At 39.9% G+C, this 18,147-nt stretch overlaps 1 protein-coding gene across 10 annotated transcripts in view; it reads left to right on the forward strand.

Moving 5' to 3' along the window:
• The window catches only part of Ptpn20 (protein tyrosine phosphatase non-receptor type 20), an 89,971-nt gene that overhangs the window by 39,746 nt on the left and 32,078 nt on the right, over positions 1–18,147 (forward strand). For 4 of the 10 annotated variants that reach the window (XM_052733931.1, XM_052733927.1, XM_052733930.1 and 1 more), the window contains one exon: positions 4,430–4,527. The exons of 4 other annotated variants lie outside the window; for them this stretch is intronic. In XM_052733931.1, the coding sequence (XP_052589891.1) occupies positions 4,430–4,527 (98 nt within the window). Of the gene's footprint in view, positions 1–1,407; positions 1,445–4,429; positions 4,528–18,147 lie in introns of all 10 variants that reach the window. 2 more of the 10 variants (XM_052733932.1, XM_052733933.1) reach the window with 1 other exon arrangement.

Raw genomic sequence — 18,147 nt, forward strand, 5'->3', positions numbered from 1 at the left:
TTCTTAGGTCCATTTGATTGGAAAGTTTTTTCCCAGTTCTTTATTCTGAGGTAATGTCTGTCTTCTAGGTTGAGGTGTGTTTCTTGTATGCAGCAGCAGGATGGATCCTGTTTTTGTATCCATTCTGTTCACCTGTGTCTTTTTATAGGTGAATTGAGTCCATTGATGTTAAGGGATATTAATGACCAATGATTGTTAATTCCTGTCATTTTTTTGGTGGTTTTGTGTGTGTGTGTGTGTGTGTGTGTGTGTGTGTGTGTGTGTGTGTGTGTGTGTGTTTTCCTTCTTTGGGATTTGCTGGTGTGAGGTTATCTATTGCCTATGTTTTGGTGGTTGCAGCTAACTTCCTTGGGTTGGAGTTTTCTTTCTAGTACTTTCTGTAGGGCTGGATTTGTGGATATGTAATGTTTAAATTTGGTTTTATCATGGAATATCTTGTTTTCTCCATCTATGGTGATTAAAAACTTTGCTGGTTATAGTAGTCTGGGCTGGCATCATGGTCTTTTAGTATCTGAGGAACATCTGTCCAGGACCTTCTGGCATTCAGAGTTTCCATTGAGAAGTCAGGTATAATTCTGATAGGTCTGCCTTTATATGTTACTTGACCTTTTTCCTTTGCTGCTCTTAATATTCTTTCTTTATTCTATATGTTTGGTGTTTTTACTCTTATGTGGTGAGGGGACTTTTTTTTGTGGTCCAGTCTATTTGATGTTCTGTATGCTTCTTGTCCTTTCATAGACATGTCTTTCTTTAGCTTGTGAAAGTTTTCTTCTATAATTTTGTTGAATATATTTTCTGTGCCTTTGAGCTGGAATTCTTTTCCTTCTTCTATCCCTTTTATTCTTAGGTGTGGTCTTTTCATGGTGTTCCAGATTTCCTGGATATTTTGTGTTAAAAATTGCTGGATTTAACGTTTTCTTTGACCAATGAATCTATTTCCTCTATTGTATCCTCAATGCCTGAGATTCTGTCTTCTATTTCTTGTATTTTGTTAGTTATTCTTGTCTCTGTAGTTTCTGTTCATTTCCTCAGATTTTCCTTTTCCTGAATTTGTTTGTATTTTCTTTATTGCCTCTATTTCAAATTTTCAAGTCTTGAACTGTTTCCTTCACCTCTTTGATTGTTTCTCTTGGGTTTCTTGACTTTCTTTAAGAGATTTCTTGATTTCCTCCATTTTTTTTGTTTGTCTTTTCCTCCATTTCTTTAAGGGAATTTTTCATTTCCTGTTTTAGGGCCTCTATCATCTTCACGTAGTTGTTTTTAGTGTTGTTTTCTTCTGGATCATCTGCTTTGGGACGTTCAGGACTTCCTGTTGTATCACTAGGTTCTGGTGGTGCTGTATCTCTTTATGTTGTTTAATGTGTTCTTACACTGTCATCTACCCATTTCTTCCTTTAATCCCAACAGGTAGAGCTCCAGGTTGCTCTTCTTCCAATTGGTGCAGGTGGGACCTCTTGCTCCTATGGTTGCTCTTCTTCCCCATCAGTCCAGGAGTGGGTATGGCTCTGGTGGTCGCTGGTGCAGCAGGGGATGGTTGGCAAGGGGATGGGGTTGGGGGGAGGCTGCTGCCTAGTCTCTGGGGCTGCACTGGTTGTGGGGGAGGGGCACGGAATGTGCTCCCAGGGCCTAGGGGCTAGAGAACTGGGCTGACCAGTCCAGAGATAGGAGCCTTACCTGTTCCCAAACAGTGCAGGGTGGGTGAGTCACATTAACCCATTTCTATTAATCTATGTATCGCCACGTATCTGCTGGCATTACCTGTATTCTCTTATATCTTGCTCCCCTACTGGCTCTCAGTGGCTCCCTCGACTCCACCTTTCTTCTTCCTGTATCTTTGCTTGGATTTCCTGCCAGGCTGTAACCTGTCTTGCTATAGGCCAAAGCAGCTTCTTTATTAACCAATGGTAGCAACACCTATTCACAGCATACAGAAAGACCATCCCATAGCATATAAAGTGTTTGAAAATGTGTATAGTGCTCCTGGAGGGGAGAGTGTCCTTGAAGTAGCATAAAACTCAGGGCATATTCAGATTTGTTAAATAGTTGATCTGTTTTCAGAAAGAAAATTATATTTTTTAATCAATGGTACAACTAGAATGGTGAATTCTTAGTACTGTGTCTGAAAAAATTTGAAGAACCAGAAAGAAGGAAATTTCTATTTCAAAAACAAAACTAAAGAAAGACATGGGAGTTTTTGTTGTTGTTGTTGTTTGTTTGTTTGTTTTTCAAGGCAGACTTTCACCTGTGTACTATCCCTGGTTGTCTTGGAATTTGATTTGTAGACCAGGCTGGCCTTAAACTCACAGAGATCTGCCTTCCTCTGCCTCCCTAGTACTGGGATTAAAGGTGTGTGTCACTACACCTGGCCATAAGAATGAGAGTTTTTATGTTTATAAATGTCCAATTTTAGGTACTAAATATTAAATCAAAATCTGTTTGATTGGACTATGTTTCCAGAGAAATTTATCAATAACATTAACTGTACTCACCGGAATAGTATTGTATAATAATGTAAATATTTTTATACGTGTGTATCTGTGCAAAATGTGTGTAATATTCAGAAGTTCATTAAAGGAACAAAAAAATAAAGTTAGTTCTAAGTATTTTTAGACCCTATTGTCTGGTGAGTTCTATACTCCAATACGAAATACCACCTTTGCCACTCAGATCATAGCTTAAGTAGGCAAATAGATGTAGAAATGCAAGTGGTTGCATAGTGAGTATTACATAGTCAAAATCCAAAGACTGTGCTGCAGAAGGCTTACAGCTATTTATAGGGAGGAGTTTTTCACAAACTTTACAAAAAGGATATATTTAGCTTTTAATTATGTATATGTGTGTGCATCTGTGTACGTGTGTACAGGTGCCCATGGAGACCGTAGGTGTCGGGTCCTTTGGAGGTGAAGGTAGAGGTGGTTGTGGGTACTAAGAAATAAACTCGGGTTCCCTACAAAAGCAGTGTACACTTTTAACTGCCGAGCCATCTCTCCAGCTCCTCACAAGCATTTTGAAAAATATATAACTATTATTGGATTTAGAATTTAGGTAAATAGAAAAGCTAGCAGGCGAAAGGGGGGATTTCAAGATGAGAGACTTTTGAGAAAAGTAAGGGCTTACAAAAATATCTTACTAATGGTGAGGAGGATATGTCAAGATGAGATGATGTATGTGGGTTGGGATGACAGCAAGCTAGAGAGAGGAGAATTAAAACTAAAAATATAGTTCTGACTGGAGTTAGGGAACTCAGTGTGTATGAAGCTAAGCATATATTTATTTTGGTTTATTAAAATTAAAATGAAGCAAGTTAGATTTCTAGTTTCATTCCTCTGACTGTCTGCCCATCCATCCATCTGTATTTTCTACCCCCTCTGCCAGCCTTGAAAGGAAACATGAGGATAGCTTAGAGTGCTAGGGAATGAACATTAATAACATGTTTACAGGGGTTCCAACAAGTGAGGAAAAATAGTAAAAATATCAAATGTTTCCACAGAACCAAAGAAAAAGACATGGTTCAAGCAGAAAGTACATGTGAAAAAACAGTAGAAATCATGATGGAAAATAAGCAGCTGCAATAGTTTATGTGTGCAACCAAGAGTCTTTATTTTGAAGTGGCCTTGTCATCATAATTTTAGGGAGAATGTTTGCTAGACATTGAAGATTAAGTCCAGACAGCAAATGGGGAGAGCTTTCTAAGTGAGGCTGCAAATGAGAGGGCAAGAGCCAGGTACATAGTCTAAGTAAACTGAGTAGTAAGATGTCAGCAAGGGAACAAGAAGTCAGTACAGCAAGTTAAAAAAACCTAGAGGAATTATTAACTAGACAGATGAGGGAAAATGGAATATTTCAGGATATGGAAGAATATATAGATAATGAGTTGTTGAAAAACAGACAAGTCATAGTTGATTAATTCTGAACAGGGAACAAGTAAGGAGTGATGAGGAAGGTTGATAATCTAAGTACTTGTTTTCAGAGAGTTAAGTTCTGGTTTATATTTTCTAGGAGTGGTTATTGCTTTTCAGGAAGGAAGAGAATGAGCTAAGGACTACATGAGGGGAATGGCTGCAGTGAGCTGTAGTGAATGGATGGTAGAAATCGTCTAAGAACATAGAAATGGCTTCTCAGTTGGTGTTCAGAATCCCAGTTGTTCCTATCCTTCTGCCTAGCTAAGAGAGAAGAGAGGATGATTGGTGGATTGGCCAAAGGGTTTGCAAGCCCAGTGTGAGGGGAGAGGAAGTTTGTGATAAGGTTTGGAAGTTTAGAATTACCTGAGAAGGGAGTCAGTTACAGGTGATGAGAGTAGGGATACTAGGAATACATGGCTGAACTGAAATGAAGGTGGCTATCTATTGAACAATGAGGTTAGTATAGGTTCTTTATTAAATGTACACGTTACATGCTTTTCTAAATCTCGTGTGTGTTTCTTTTCTAGTGAGAGTGATGTCAGTGAGTTCTCGAATAGAGACAGGTGGGACAGTGTGGACACAGAGCCTGCAGGGCCGTCAAATACTGTCTCCCCAAGGCATCCTGGTACGGTATTACACCATTGGTGGTAGTAAGTTCTCAAAGGGTATGCACAAAGATGTTTTTAACAAGAAAGAAAGAAAGAGCTGCGGTAGATTTTTAATGTGAAAATAATTTTTTAAAGATTTTAGTTTTTGTTTTCTTATATAAACTGCTTTTATTTTCAATTAAGTTTTTAAAGTTTGGATTCAAAAATGGATTTAATTAAGGCATTCTCATAATATATTGTTTTTATATCACCCTCCCTGTTGCCCTCTCCTCTTCCCTTGACCCCGTCTTGCTGGTCCCTTCCTCCTTCACCAGTAGTCCTGCTTTGGTTCTCATGCCGTATCTGTCCTGTTACCTCATCTGCCCCTCACGATCTCTTCTTCCCCTTTCCAGTTTCATGACCCATACATACATACATACTTTAAAAATAAAAACACTAGCACCTCATATTTATGAGAACATTTTCTACCCTTCAATCCATTTGTATTTCCGTGTGTGTGTGTGAGATACTGCACCTTCTCATAGCATCCCTCTCTGCCTAGTGTCTTTGGCAATTCTGTGGGAGAAGGTTTCCTGTCCCCACTCAGTAAAGAGATTTGTAGCAGTACTGGCCTGTTTAACAGTGGGCCCAGCACTGCTTCGTTTCTATCTGCTTGGAGTACAGCTTTGGTTGGGTTCTTTTCTCCTACCTGCAGTAGGTCTTCACTTTGCTACAATAAGATTGGCTGTATTTCTGTACATAGTTAAAACTTTTGTTCTGGGGAGCTAGATCCTACTCAGGCATTATGCATTTTCCACAGGGTAGTATCTCCCTCTCCCAAGCCTGAAACTTGGGAAATGACCCTTTCCAATCCCTGCTGTACTCCCAGGCCTTCTAATGAGTGCTTGTTGGAACTCTGTGGAGTTGAGTCCATGAGTGTGTGCAGACTCTTTGTGCCCTTGACTTCTTGGGATTCTGTATTGTCGCACTGCCCTCTCATGTTGGCAGTACACTGCTTGTGACCGAGTGCTTGCTTCCCAGACATGCAGTTCTCCGTTTCTCTCCTTCTCACGAGCCACCCCAAGTGAAGTAGTGTTCCAAATCCTGTCATTCTGTAGAGGACTCAGTGTTGCCTTAGACTTCTGATTCTTCAGCTGCCCTGGTCTCAGCCATCGGATAAGTTCAACAAAAGGATAATTCAGTGGGTTTAGCAAATTGCATATATTATTAGGACACAAATGAGGCTCATCATAGCTTTCTATATATTAGGCAAAAATAGAATTTGTTATATAAGTATGTTTATAAGATATGAATAAATTCCTTTGTAAACCTATCTTTTTCAAAACAAATAGCTATGCATATCACAGTTTCTTTTCAGGATAATTAATGATACTCCGTTGTATGACTGTACCGTAATCTATATCATTGATTTCTTGCTGGATATGTAGATGTTGTGGTAAATATCCTTGGGGCTGAGTCTTTAGTAATACTCTTAGATTGAATTTTCAAGCAAACAAACACCCTTAGATCTGCACTACTCTAACAATAGCACATGTCCACAAGCTCGGTTCAGCGGTTTTAAAAGAAAGGGAAGGAGTTGTGAGCCATAGAAAAATCCCACGCTTACCTCCTCTGTATCTGGAGCTATTGTTTTTAGCTCTGCCAGCACTCAGACATGACTTGTTTTGTTTTATTGTGAACTCGGAGTAACAATTCATGTTTGTGTGGCATGAAATTTATTTATTTCCACCGAGGACTGTTGTGACCTAACTGTTATAGCAAGGTAAATTCTCAATATAGCAAGAGACCTTCCAGAGAAGTGAGTCATTTCTAGGTGCTCTCCTCAATTTCAGTGTAGATGAGATTAGACTACTCCAAGAGTTGACTAGCAGAGCTATCATGACAAAAGGTTAATGCCCTTAAGATATGGAGAACTCTGTATTGACAAGTAAAGGACCACCAATAGAAAAATGGGCTAAAGACATTGATAGGCACATCACAGAAGAGAAAAAATGAAAACATGTTTCAATCTAACTGTAAATCAGGAAAATAAAAATTCAATAACATTGAAATAATTGTATGAACTGTATGAACAGTATAAACTGATTGGTTGTTTTAAAATGTAAAATGTATAAACATGATAAACATGTCTCATGATGGAAATAATTTTCAATTGTACACAGGGCATTTATATTCTTTGCCCAGAAGAGGAAATAATTCTACCTCCTTGCTCTTCTCTAACTTACTGTTCCTTTATTATCTTGTAAAAGAGAAAGGTGATTTATTTTATCTTACATTCACATTGAAGAGGGAGAAAATCTCATAGCTGTTATATTCATTTGTGCTGTATCTGCTCTCAATAATGACTCTCTTTTCTTTCAAACAAAGCTTTTCACTTATGTGAGTACCTAATTTGATTGTGGGTTTTTTGTTTATGGGTTTTTTTTTTTTTTTGTCTGATAAAATGATCACAGCATTCATTCCTCAATATCTGAGCAATTAGCAGTTCTGCTTAAATTGGATGGCTGTGGTTTTCTTTATTTTTAAGATTTGTTTATTTTTTTATGTATAGTGTTTTGCCTGCATGTATGCCTGCATGCTAGAAGAGGGCACCAGATCTCATTCTAGGTAGTTGTGAGCCGTCATGTGGTTGCTGGGAACTGAACTCAGGACCTCTGGAAGAGCAGGCAGTGCTCTTAACCCCGGAGTCATCTCTCCATCCACATGGCTGTGGTTTTCTGTTGCCTTCAGTTGTGTTCCGCACACCCTAGAGGGTCATTGACCATGCTGCTTTTTCCCATTGCGTAAGGGTATCCCCATTTTCCCTTGATAATTACAATCTATCACATCAGGCAATATAATAATCTTCTTTTACTTGTTAGTTGTATACAAGGAGCACAGAGGGCCTGGCGGCATTGTCAACTTCCAGTTCAATAATCATTATTTCCCCCAACAGACTCATTTCTCAGTCTTCTTAGATCTACATTGATTTCTTTCATCAGGTTTTAGTTGTTCTGAAATTTTATCGTACAGATTATATACATTCTTTTTAGGTCTGTATCTTAAATAGTTCATGTTTTGGTGCTATTATAAATGGGACTTGTGTGATTTTTTTTTTTTTTTTTTGGTTTTTTGAGACAGCGTTTCTCTGTTTAACAATCCTGGCTGTTCTGGTACTTGCTTTGTAGACCAGGCTGGCCTCGAGCTCACTGAGATCCACCTGCCTCGGCCTCCCAACTTCATAGATCATTCACTGCTAGTATGTAAAAATATGACTGACTTGTAAATTGCCCTTGTAGTTTTTAATGACTTTCTTGAACTCATTAATTCTGGGATATGTATGTGTATATATACTGTGGTGTAGCTGAAAGTTTTCCTGTGTCGCACAGATCCAAGTAAACACAGAGGCTTATATTAATTAAAACTGCTCAGCCATTAGCTCAGGCTTCCTACTGACTAGCTCTTAAACTAACCCGTTTCTGTTAATCTATATACCTATTTCTGTTAATCTATATATTGCCACGTGTTCCCTGGCTTTACCTTCATGCCATTACATGCTGCTCCCTGGATGGTGGACTGGCATCTCCTGACTCAGCCTTCCTCTTCCCAGAATTATCCTTGTCTGTTTATCCCACCTATACTTCCTGCCTGGCTACTGGCCAATCAACATTTTATTTATCAACCAATCAGAGCAACACATTCACAGCATACAGAGCAATATCCACAGCACTAATTCAATTAGGTAGGTAATCTTCAAACACTTCAAAGACCTGCAGAATATGGCAGTTAAAATGTTTTAAAAACTTAGACTTTCTAGACAATGAGACATATTTGCTCCTGGCAGCACCGATTTACTTCAAAGAGAAAGATGGGCATCGAAGACACTCCATATGGAGTTTATCTTCTTCTTGGCAAAAATAGCCATTTGGGCAAGAAACTGTTCTTGCCTGGACTGCTTGACAAAATGTTGTATCAACTGGACAGGCAGGACCCATAGGAAGGTGACCACTGAACTTTGCAAGATGAGATGTCCTTCAGGTTCCTGCTTTGGAGAAGAAACTGCCAGATATTCTACAGGACACAGAGAGGAACAACTGAGAGACTCTAGGCCTGTTGGCTGAAGAGTGGATGCCCTAATGTTATAGAAGAACTTAAGAACTTTGGATAACCGTCCAAGCAGGCAGCTGTCTCTGTCATTCTGAATTTTTGGAAGTTGCTTACAATGCTCTTCCTGTTTACTTAGGTAATATTGTATCCTTCTGGGGTCTTTGATGTAGTTGAAGACTAGATAGTTATAATTTTCCTTGGTTATGATGAAAGATAAATTGAATATGAGACTTTAGACTCACAAATATAAGATAAATAGAATACTTTCTTTGAATTTGCCAAATATAAATAAACTGGATATTATAACTGTAATTCTTGCTTGATAACTGTTTTGTTATATGTAATTTTGCTATGTTGGAGTTGAAACCTTCCTTTTTGGAGAAAAAGGAAAGGGGGATGTGCAGTGGACATTGCTCTGTATGCTGTGAATATGTTGCTCTGATTGGTTGATAAGTAAAACTCTGATTAGCCAGTAGCCAGGCAGGAAGTATAGGCAGGATAAACAGACAAGGAGAATTCTGGGAAGAAGAAGGCTGAGTCAGGAGACACCAGTCTGCCATCCAAGGAGCAGCATGTAATGACACACAAGTAAAGCCACGGAACATGTGATGACATATAGATGAACAGAAATGGGTTAGTTTAAGTGTAAGAGCTAGTCAGTAGGAAGCCTGAGCTAATGGCCGAGCAGTTATAATTAATATAAGCCTCTGTGTGTTTACTTGGGTCTGTGGGACACAGGAAAACTTTCAGCTACACTGTGGTGGTTTGAAAGAAAATGGCCCCCAAAGGGAATGGCACTATTAGGAGGTGTGGCTTTGTTGGAGTAGGTATGACCTTGTTGGAGGAAGTATGTGGTGATATATTATTTGTGTTTTAACAAATAAAACTTATCTGGGGATCAGAGGACAGAGCCAGCCACTAGATTAGACATAGAGGCCAGATGTGGTGGCACATACCCTTAATCCTATTACTCAGGAGTCAGAGATCTGTCTGGATCTCTGTGAGTTCAAGCCACACTGGAAACAGGGCCAGGCATGGTGGCACACATTTTTAATCCCAGGACTTGAGATCTCATGTCTTTGCTTGGGAAGCACACATGCCTTTAATCCCAGGAAGTGATGGCAGGAAGCAGAAAGGTATATAAGGCATGAGGACTAGGAACTAGAGGCTTTTAAGCACTTCAACTGAGACTCTCAGTTGTAAGAGTCTTTAAGTTAAAATCTTAAAAAAATTATATGCAGCCAGGCACAGGAATGCTTATCTTTAATCTCAGCACTCAGGAGGCAGAGTCAGGCAGATCTCTGAGTTCAAGCCAGCCAGTACAACATACTGAAACCCTGTCTCAAAAAAGCCTCAAAGCATATGTGAATGTGCATATATGTATATATGTATATATCTTAGTGTTTCTATTGCTGTGAAGAGACATCGTGATCACGGCAACTCTCATAAAGGAAAACATTTAATTGTGGTGCTTACATTTTCAGAGGTTTAGTCCATTATCATCATGGTGTGACATGGTGGTGTGCAGGCAGACATGGTGCTGGAGAAGTAGCCGAATGTCCTATATCTTGACTTGTAGACAACAGGAAGTGGTCTTTCAGTCTGAGGATTTGTGGAAACAGGATCAGCTGAGGAGTTGTTGAAGTGAGGTTGGCTGTGGCTTGTTCTGCTTCTCTGATCTTTCAGTTTTCACCCTAATATCTGGTTCCAGGTGTCTTTTATTTATAGACCTTTTAAGATTCGTGTTACAGAAGTGCATTACTGTGGAGGCAGGCTTTGAGGTCTCTTATATGCTCCAGCCACACCAGTGTTTCAGACAACTTCCAGCCATGGCATATCAGGTTGCAGTAAGACTAGGCACCTCCTCACCTATTAAGGCTGGACGAGGTGACCCAGTAGGACGAAAGGGTCCCAAAAGTAGGTAACAGAGTCAGAGACAGCTCCTGCTCCCACTGTTAGAAGTCCCACAAGAAGACCAAGCTACACAACTGTAACATATGTACAGAGGGCCTAGGTCAGTCCCATGCAAGCTCTCTTGTTGGCAGTTCAGTCTATGAGCCCAAGTTAGTTGATTCTGTGGGTTTTCTTGTTATATTCTTGACTGCTCAGGCTCCCATAATCCTTTCTCCTTTTCTTCCTTGGGATTCCCTGAGGTCTACCTAATGTTTGGCTGTGGGTCTCTGCATCTATTTCCACCAGTTGCTTGGTGAAGCCTCTCTGATGAATGACAATTGGGCTAGGCAATGGTCTATGAGTATAGCAGAATATCATTAGGAGTCATTTCATTGACTTTTTTTTTAATTGCCAGTCATGTTTGGTTCTATCCCAGGTCTCTGGTCTGTCCCGCCTCTGGGTTCTGGCATCCTGGGAGTTTCAGGGGTGGGCTCCCTCTCATGGTATGAGTCTCAAACTGGACCAGTCATTGATTGGCCACTCCCATAATTTCTAAGCCACCTTTACCCCAGCATATCTTGTAGGCAGGATAAATTGTAGGCCAAAGGTTATGTGGCTGGGTTGAGGTCCCAATCCCTCCACTGGATGTCTTGCCTGAATTACAGGACCTGTCCAGTTCACTCTCTCTATCTCCCATTGCTAGGAATCTTAGCGTCAATCTCCCTCATAGGTTCCTGGGAGTTTCCATTGCACTATGTTTCTAGCTCACCCCACAGCTAGATTCCAGTTGTCTTTCCCACTACTCCTAACCCTCCACCTGATCCCTACTATTCCTATGCCTGCCCCCCATCCAGACCCCTCCCACCATCAGCCTGTGTTGTCTGTTCTATTTCCCTTTCACAGTGAGATTCATGTGTCCCCCCTTGAGCCCTCCTTGTTACCTAGCTTCTTTGGATCTGTGGATTATAGCATGGTTATCCTTTACTTTATGGCTGATATCCACCTATAAGTGAGTGTATACCATGTTTGTCTTTCTGGGTCTGAATTACCTCGCTTAGGATGATCTTTTCTAATTCCATCCATTTGCTAGGAAATTTCATGATTCCATTGTTTTCAACAGCTGAGTAATACTCCATTGTGTAAATATACCACACTTTCTTTATCCATTCTTTGGTTGATGAGCATCTAAGTTGTTTTCAGTTTCTGATTATTACAAATAATGCTACTGTGAACATAGTTGAGCAAGTGTCCTTGTGGTATGGTAGAGCATCCCCTATGGGTATGTGCCCAGGAGTGGCATAGCTGGGCCTTGAGATCTTGAGGGAGTGTTAGCTGGCTGTGGGCAGTTTCTTACCTTGGGACCTTAGAATTGGCCTAGCCTCTGGTAAAGCAAAAGTCTGCCAAAGTTGTGGGCTGGAATATGGAGCCTGGAGAGGGGGTACAGCCTGGGGTTATTGGGAGAGCTTTAAGGCTAGCTAAGGCTTTTAAAAAAAGTTTTATTTATTTTATGTATGAGTGCTCTATGTGCATGTACAACTTTATGCCAGAAGAGCATCAGATCCCACTATAGATAGTTTTGAGCCATCGGGTGGTTGCTGGGAATTAAACTCAGGACCTCTGGAAGAGCAGTCAGTGCTCTTAACCATCTTGAGCCATCTCTCCAGCCCCTAAGGCATTCTTAAGAAGAAAGTTTATATCTGTAAGTACACACACACACACACACACACACACACACACACACACACACACTAGAGTTCTTGAGATAGTTCAGTGGATTTCCTAGTTTGCTTTATCGTTGTTGTGATAAACATCACAACCAAAAGCAATACAGGAGGAAAGGGTTTAGGCCATAGTCCATCACTGAGGGAAGCTAGGAAGGAGCCCAAGGAAGGAACTCTGAGGCAAGAACTGAAGCTGAAACCATGGAAGAATGCTGCTTCCTCAGCTCCCTCCCTTAGATAAATAACCCAGGGCCATTGCCCTGGGGTAATACTGCTTATAATGGCCTAGGCCCTCTTTCGTTGAATAAAACAAAGGGAAAATACTTCAGAACATAGATATATGCAACAGATTTCTGAATAGAATCTTAACATCACAAGAACATCCCCCAAGTTGACAAATAAGATTACATGAAGTTAAAAAAGCTTCTGATAACAGAATACACAGCCTACAGAATGGTAGAAAATCTTTGCCAGCTGTACTTCAGACAAGGTGTTAATATCTGAAATATATAAAGCACTGCAAAATATTAAACACCAGAGAAACAAAGCTGCCAGTTCATATATGGGCAAATGATCTGCACATATTTTAAAAACCGTTTAAGGGGTGTCCAGCCCCAGCTGGTGTATCTGCAACGCACCCCTGCCCTGAAGACTCAGGGAGCATTACAGAAGTGGAGGCAGAGAGAGTATGAGAGCAGAGGACCAGGATGCCTGCTGCTAGATAGCTCCCTGGACACGCAGGGAAATCACCACGAGCTCTTAGCAATGCAGTTGCTTGAACGAGACATGTTGACACCACCAGGTGATAGACCGACATAGATGAGGGAATTCCACGAGGTCCCGTTTCTAGATGAGAGGCTCAGATGGTCAGTGGCTGCAGAGAGACAGAGACCAAATTTCCTCCAGAGACAAGCTTCCATGCAGGTTGCTCAATCACAAGTGGTCAGTCCTAGACACATGTACATAAGAGCAACATTGAGTGGACTCAATGGGTTATATATGTGTAAAAATAATAAAGAAGAGGTCATGAATTTGGGAAAGAAGCAGGGCATGGGAGGAGCTGGAGGGGGAAGGAGTGGTGGTAATATAGACCCAAAACTTATGTCTCAAGTTCTCAAAAACTGTTTAAAACTATTAAACATCTGTAACAATTAGAGAAATGCAAAGTAAAGCAACTTTGCATTTCTATCTCATCCCTGGGAGAATGGCCACTGTCAAGTAAACAAATGATAATGAATGCTAGCGAATTGAGGATAGAGAACCCTTATACACTATTAGTGGGAGTTTAAGGTAGAGCATCCACTGTAGAAATTAGTGTGGAGGCTTTTTTAAAAAGTACTAACATATGATCCATTTTTCCCTCCAGTTCATATACCCAAAAGACTCTACATTCCACTACAAAGGTGCTTATACATCCAGATCACTTTTGCTCTTTTCACAGTAGTAAGAAAATGGATCTGCCTAGATGGTCATCAACAGATGGATCATGAAAATGTGGTATATAGGAAGAAAATTACAAAATTTTCAAGAAAATGAGTGGAATTTGTTTTTAGGTGAGGCAGTCTAGGTTTAGAAAGACAAACACCATTTGTTTTCTTGTTTGTAACCTCAAGCTATAAAATCATGCATATCCAGGTAGGAATAAATATGGGTGAAGGCCAGGAAACTAGAAAGAGACCTGTGTGTCAGGGGAAAAGGAAGTTTTAAGGGGATGGTAGTGAAAGGGTGAAGCCTGGAAGGGAGAGCAGGAAGGTGAAGGGAGAGTTGGAAGAACAAACAAAAACAGATTTGAAACCCCCAAAGGAAACCTATTTGTAAGTTAGTCTAAAAAACCAGCCATTGGGGATGTCTGGAAGATTTAAAATACTTTCTGTAATATTTTTCTTTTGTCTGTTAGCAAGGTTGGCCACTTAGGATGATTTTTAAAATGCTTAACTTGATTGCATTCCTAAGATGAGACCAACTTGGTCATGCTCTGTTACTGTTATTCTCTGTTCCTTGATTTGACAGCATTTTTGTGAGGCTCTACCCTTTACTATCATGCTAGACAGTGTGATGTATACTGTACTGATGAACTGTCCTGTGCCATTTGAGCTGACGAGAAGCTGGCTCTAGTGTAACGGTAAACGCCCGCATTACCGTCACCATTCACCATGTCCAAGCGAGGGGCTGCAGATTAAAAAATAAGGGACAAGAGACAGCGAGTCATTCGCCATGGCTGAATGCCAAATGCCATTTATTGAAAAAGGGAGGAAACCTTAAATACAGGCTTACAGCACAATGGCAGATCCCCAGAGGGCAGAAGTTCGCTACATTTTTGCATCTAAGCTGTTTACACCAAATGCAGGATACAGGAACAAAGAACCTCAGGTTTATCAGTTAGGTGAGAAGGAAATCGGCAGGGAATCTGAATAGGGAGGACATCTGGTCAAGGTCAGCAAGCAAGGCAGTGGCCACTCACAGTGGGGGGCCAGGGCCCACACTCTAGAAGTGAGGTTGCCCCAATCCACTCTTCAGACTCAAGCATGTTTGTCTTAGAGTGTGTCCCCTGAGAACTCTTGTCTGGATGAGCTGCACCGCACACCCATGACAGTGGGGAGGAGAACAGCAAAACAGCCCAAGCAAAAACAATGTAACCTTGAGAGCAGCTAGAATATGAACCATTTCCTGTAGATGTTTTATCTCATGATGTGAAAGTGACTGCAGTAGGGAAGAGAAACCATGAGAAATTCAGCAATGGGACGATCAGCCCTGGAGAGAGCTCAGTGGGGGACTTGAGCTATCTCACTTTCCATAGTTTCTGTTGATTGTGAGCCCTGGTTTGATGTTTTCTCTACCTGTTGTTATTTATTCTTTTACAAGGGGACACTGCTTTGCCCAGCATTCCTTTTTTTTTTTTTTAAATATAATAGTTTCTATTTCCTCCCTTCTTTTCCAGTTCAGAAATAGATGATAGATTTCCTCAAGAGAAAGAAATAGCATGTGTTATACAGTTCTTCCCCAGGTTTCAACAAAGGCAGATGCCATGAACATCAGTTAGGAGCGAGATGGCATCTTGTATTGGGGTTTTATCATTGTGACATACATCCTGTTAACTCCTGTTGAATATGTGTGGGTAGATAGCCCAGTAATTTAATAGATTGCCTTGTTATAGACTTGCAGAGTGACTAGGTTACATTGGACCGAGTTGCCCAGCATTCCTAATGGGGAACTACAGCTGTCTGTATATTGGGCTTTCCCAGTCAATTTCTGTGGGATGTGCCTGACTTGATTATGTTTCTCCATCTCTGTCTTTCTCGTGCACACACATGTGCACTATTTACTCTTTTACCTTAGCCAGCTGTATGTGGAATAAATCCATTCCAAACCAAAAGTATGGATGTCTTTGATAGTCTCTGAACTTTACAGAACAAATATTTATCTCTTCATGTTTGATGATGTCTTTGTCTGGATTTAGTTAGGGTACTGTTATCCTCGATGAGATGAGAAGCTTTCTCTTCACTTCTGTTTTCTTGAGCAGTCTATATAAAATTGCCATCAATTGCTTCCTTAAAGACTTGGTAGAATTTGCCAGTGAAGTCATTCGGGCCTAGAGTTCTTGCGAGGTTTAAAATATATATGGGTGTTATTATTTTTCTATAGTTTCAATGGCAAAAAATCCTATAGTAGCTGGCTTGGTCAATAGACATTTATGTCTTTACAGGTCAGGGAACTAAAGTCTCACAATCAAGGTGTCAGCATGACCTGTTTATCTCGAGGCTTCTCTGTTGCTTGTAGAGGACTGTCTTCAAATGCCTTCTCTTTATTGTCTTCATCCTCATCTCTTCTTACAAGGGTATAGCCATGTTGGATTGTGGAACACCCTGATATTCTTATTTTAATTTATTTGCCTATTTAGAGATCCTGTTTCCAAATATAGTAACATTCTGAAGTTCTGAAAGTTAAGGCATTAACATGTAATTTTTAGGTAAGTTTTTCTACTTCTGTGAAAGAAGTATGACATATGTATAGAATGAGAATTTCTTTCTTACGTTCCATTAAGCCAAGATGGTATACATCTGTAATTCCAATCCAGAGGAGGTAAAGACAGGAGGATCAGTAGTTCAAGGTCATCTTTAGTTACATATTGAGTTAAGGGCCAGCCTGAGCTACGTGAAACTACCTCAAAACAAATAAGCAAGTAAAAAAATTACATCAAATCTGTAAATCACTCAGTATCCTTCCAAAGTTGAGTTTTTCCATCATATCACATATCTTAATAGAATTTTCTTCTTAGATTGTTATTAATGTATAGAACTGCAACTGATTTTATGTGTCTAATTTCTATGTTGCTACTTCACTGTATCTATTAGTTCTAACAGGTTTTGGGGGCTGTGCATGTGTGTTTGTGTAGTCTTTGAAATTTTTGATACATGGTTATATTGTTCATTAACAATGATAATTTCACTTTTTGTTTTCCAGTTTAGTTATTTCTATTTTTCTTCCTAGAATTTCTATTATTTTTGACAGGGCATCAAGTATTATGGTGAACAGAAGTGGCAAAGATATTACCTTTGCTAAATTTATAATTTCAGAGGAAAAGCTTGTAGTTTTTCACTATTTCTTGTGGTTTTTCTGTGGGTGTTTCATATATGACTTTAATATAATTATATTTTAAAGATACTCCTAGATTATTGAATTATTTGATGATGAAAGGTGTTTCATTTTGTTAAATGTTTGTTCTGTATAACTTTCAGTGATCATGCATTTTCTCTCCTTCATCCTGTTAATGTGTTGTATTACTTGAAGCATTTCTAATGGCAAATGATACTTAAATTCCAGTAATAAATCCAACTTAATTATCATCTTTTTAATGTGCTGTTGAGTAACTAATTGGCTACATTTTGTTGAGGATCTTCACATAAATGTTCATAGTGATATTTGTCAATGTTTTTCTTATAGTGTCTTTATCTGGCTTTGGATCATCAGGGTATTCTACCCTGCTTGAGGTTTTGGAATATTTTGAGGAAATTTGTTATTTCTTCTTTAACTATTGGGGACTATGGGGAATCTAGCCCCTCGATAGTCCCCTCCCAGGGTCCGGGAAGAATCTACAACCAGCTGATAATTAATCTTTGATATAAAGAAATGAATCTATGTACAGGAAACTCCTTAGTCCATATATTTTATTATTCTGTGTCAGTTACAAGCTTATATTCTGCTCTCATATTTAGCTCCTTTCTTGCCTGATTTCTCTCTACACTTATCTGCGGTCCCCTCTAGGTTCTACCTTAACTCCTTCATCTTAGTTCTGCCACTTCTAGGTTCTCATCCATCTTGTTCTTTCCCATATCATCTCCTCTCCCGTCTCAGTTTGTTCCTCTCAAGTTCTTACCCATCTAATTCATCCATTCTCTTTTCTCTTCTCTGTCCTCCAGTGCCCTGGAAGTCCTGGTAGATATACACTTACAAGGAGTAATCCCCTGGCAGTGCAAAGCCAGGCCTCCAGGGTCAAACGGAGGGGTGATAAGAATCACATAGGGAGGCAATAACCATTAATTATCATTTGCAACCCCAAAGGGAAGTGACCAATGGGGAAATGAATTAACTAAAGGCTAAATTCAGGTAATATCCAAGAAGAGGGCTCTTATGTGCTCAACTATAGTCTTAAACGTGATTAGTAGAAAGTGTTAAGAATCTATAAGTTGCTAGGTCAATGGGAGAAAATAAAACTGTCTTCATTTTTCCTGTGGCTCATATCTGTCCAAGCTATCTGCCATTTTTCTGCAGGGTGGGGGAATGTGTGCTCAGTCACTAGGCAACCTGTATACAGCTAGATGCCTCTGGTGATAGTTAAAGGAGATCTAGAACTAGAGGTAAGGTTTGGGAAAGGAGGAAGTTAAGCTTAATTGGCACATCCACCAGGCCTTCTCAAACAGGTAACCTGGATGGTTAAGT

Source organism: Peromyscus californicus, unplaced genomic scaffold (genome assembly GCF_007827085.1).
Source record: "Peromyscus californicus insignis strain IS unplaced genomic scaffold, ASM782708v3 Scaffold_12__1_contigs__length_115047231, whole genome shotgun sequence".
Classification (NCBI taxonomy): Eukaryota; Metazoa; Chordata; class Mammalia; order Rodentia; family Cricetidae; genus Peromyscus; species Peromyscus californicus.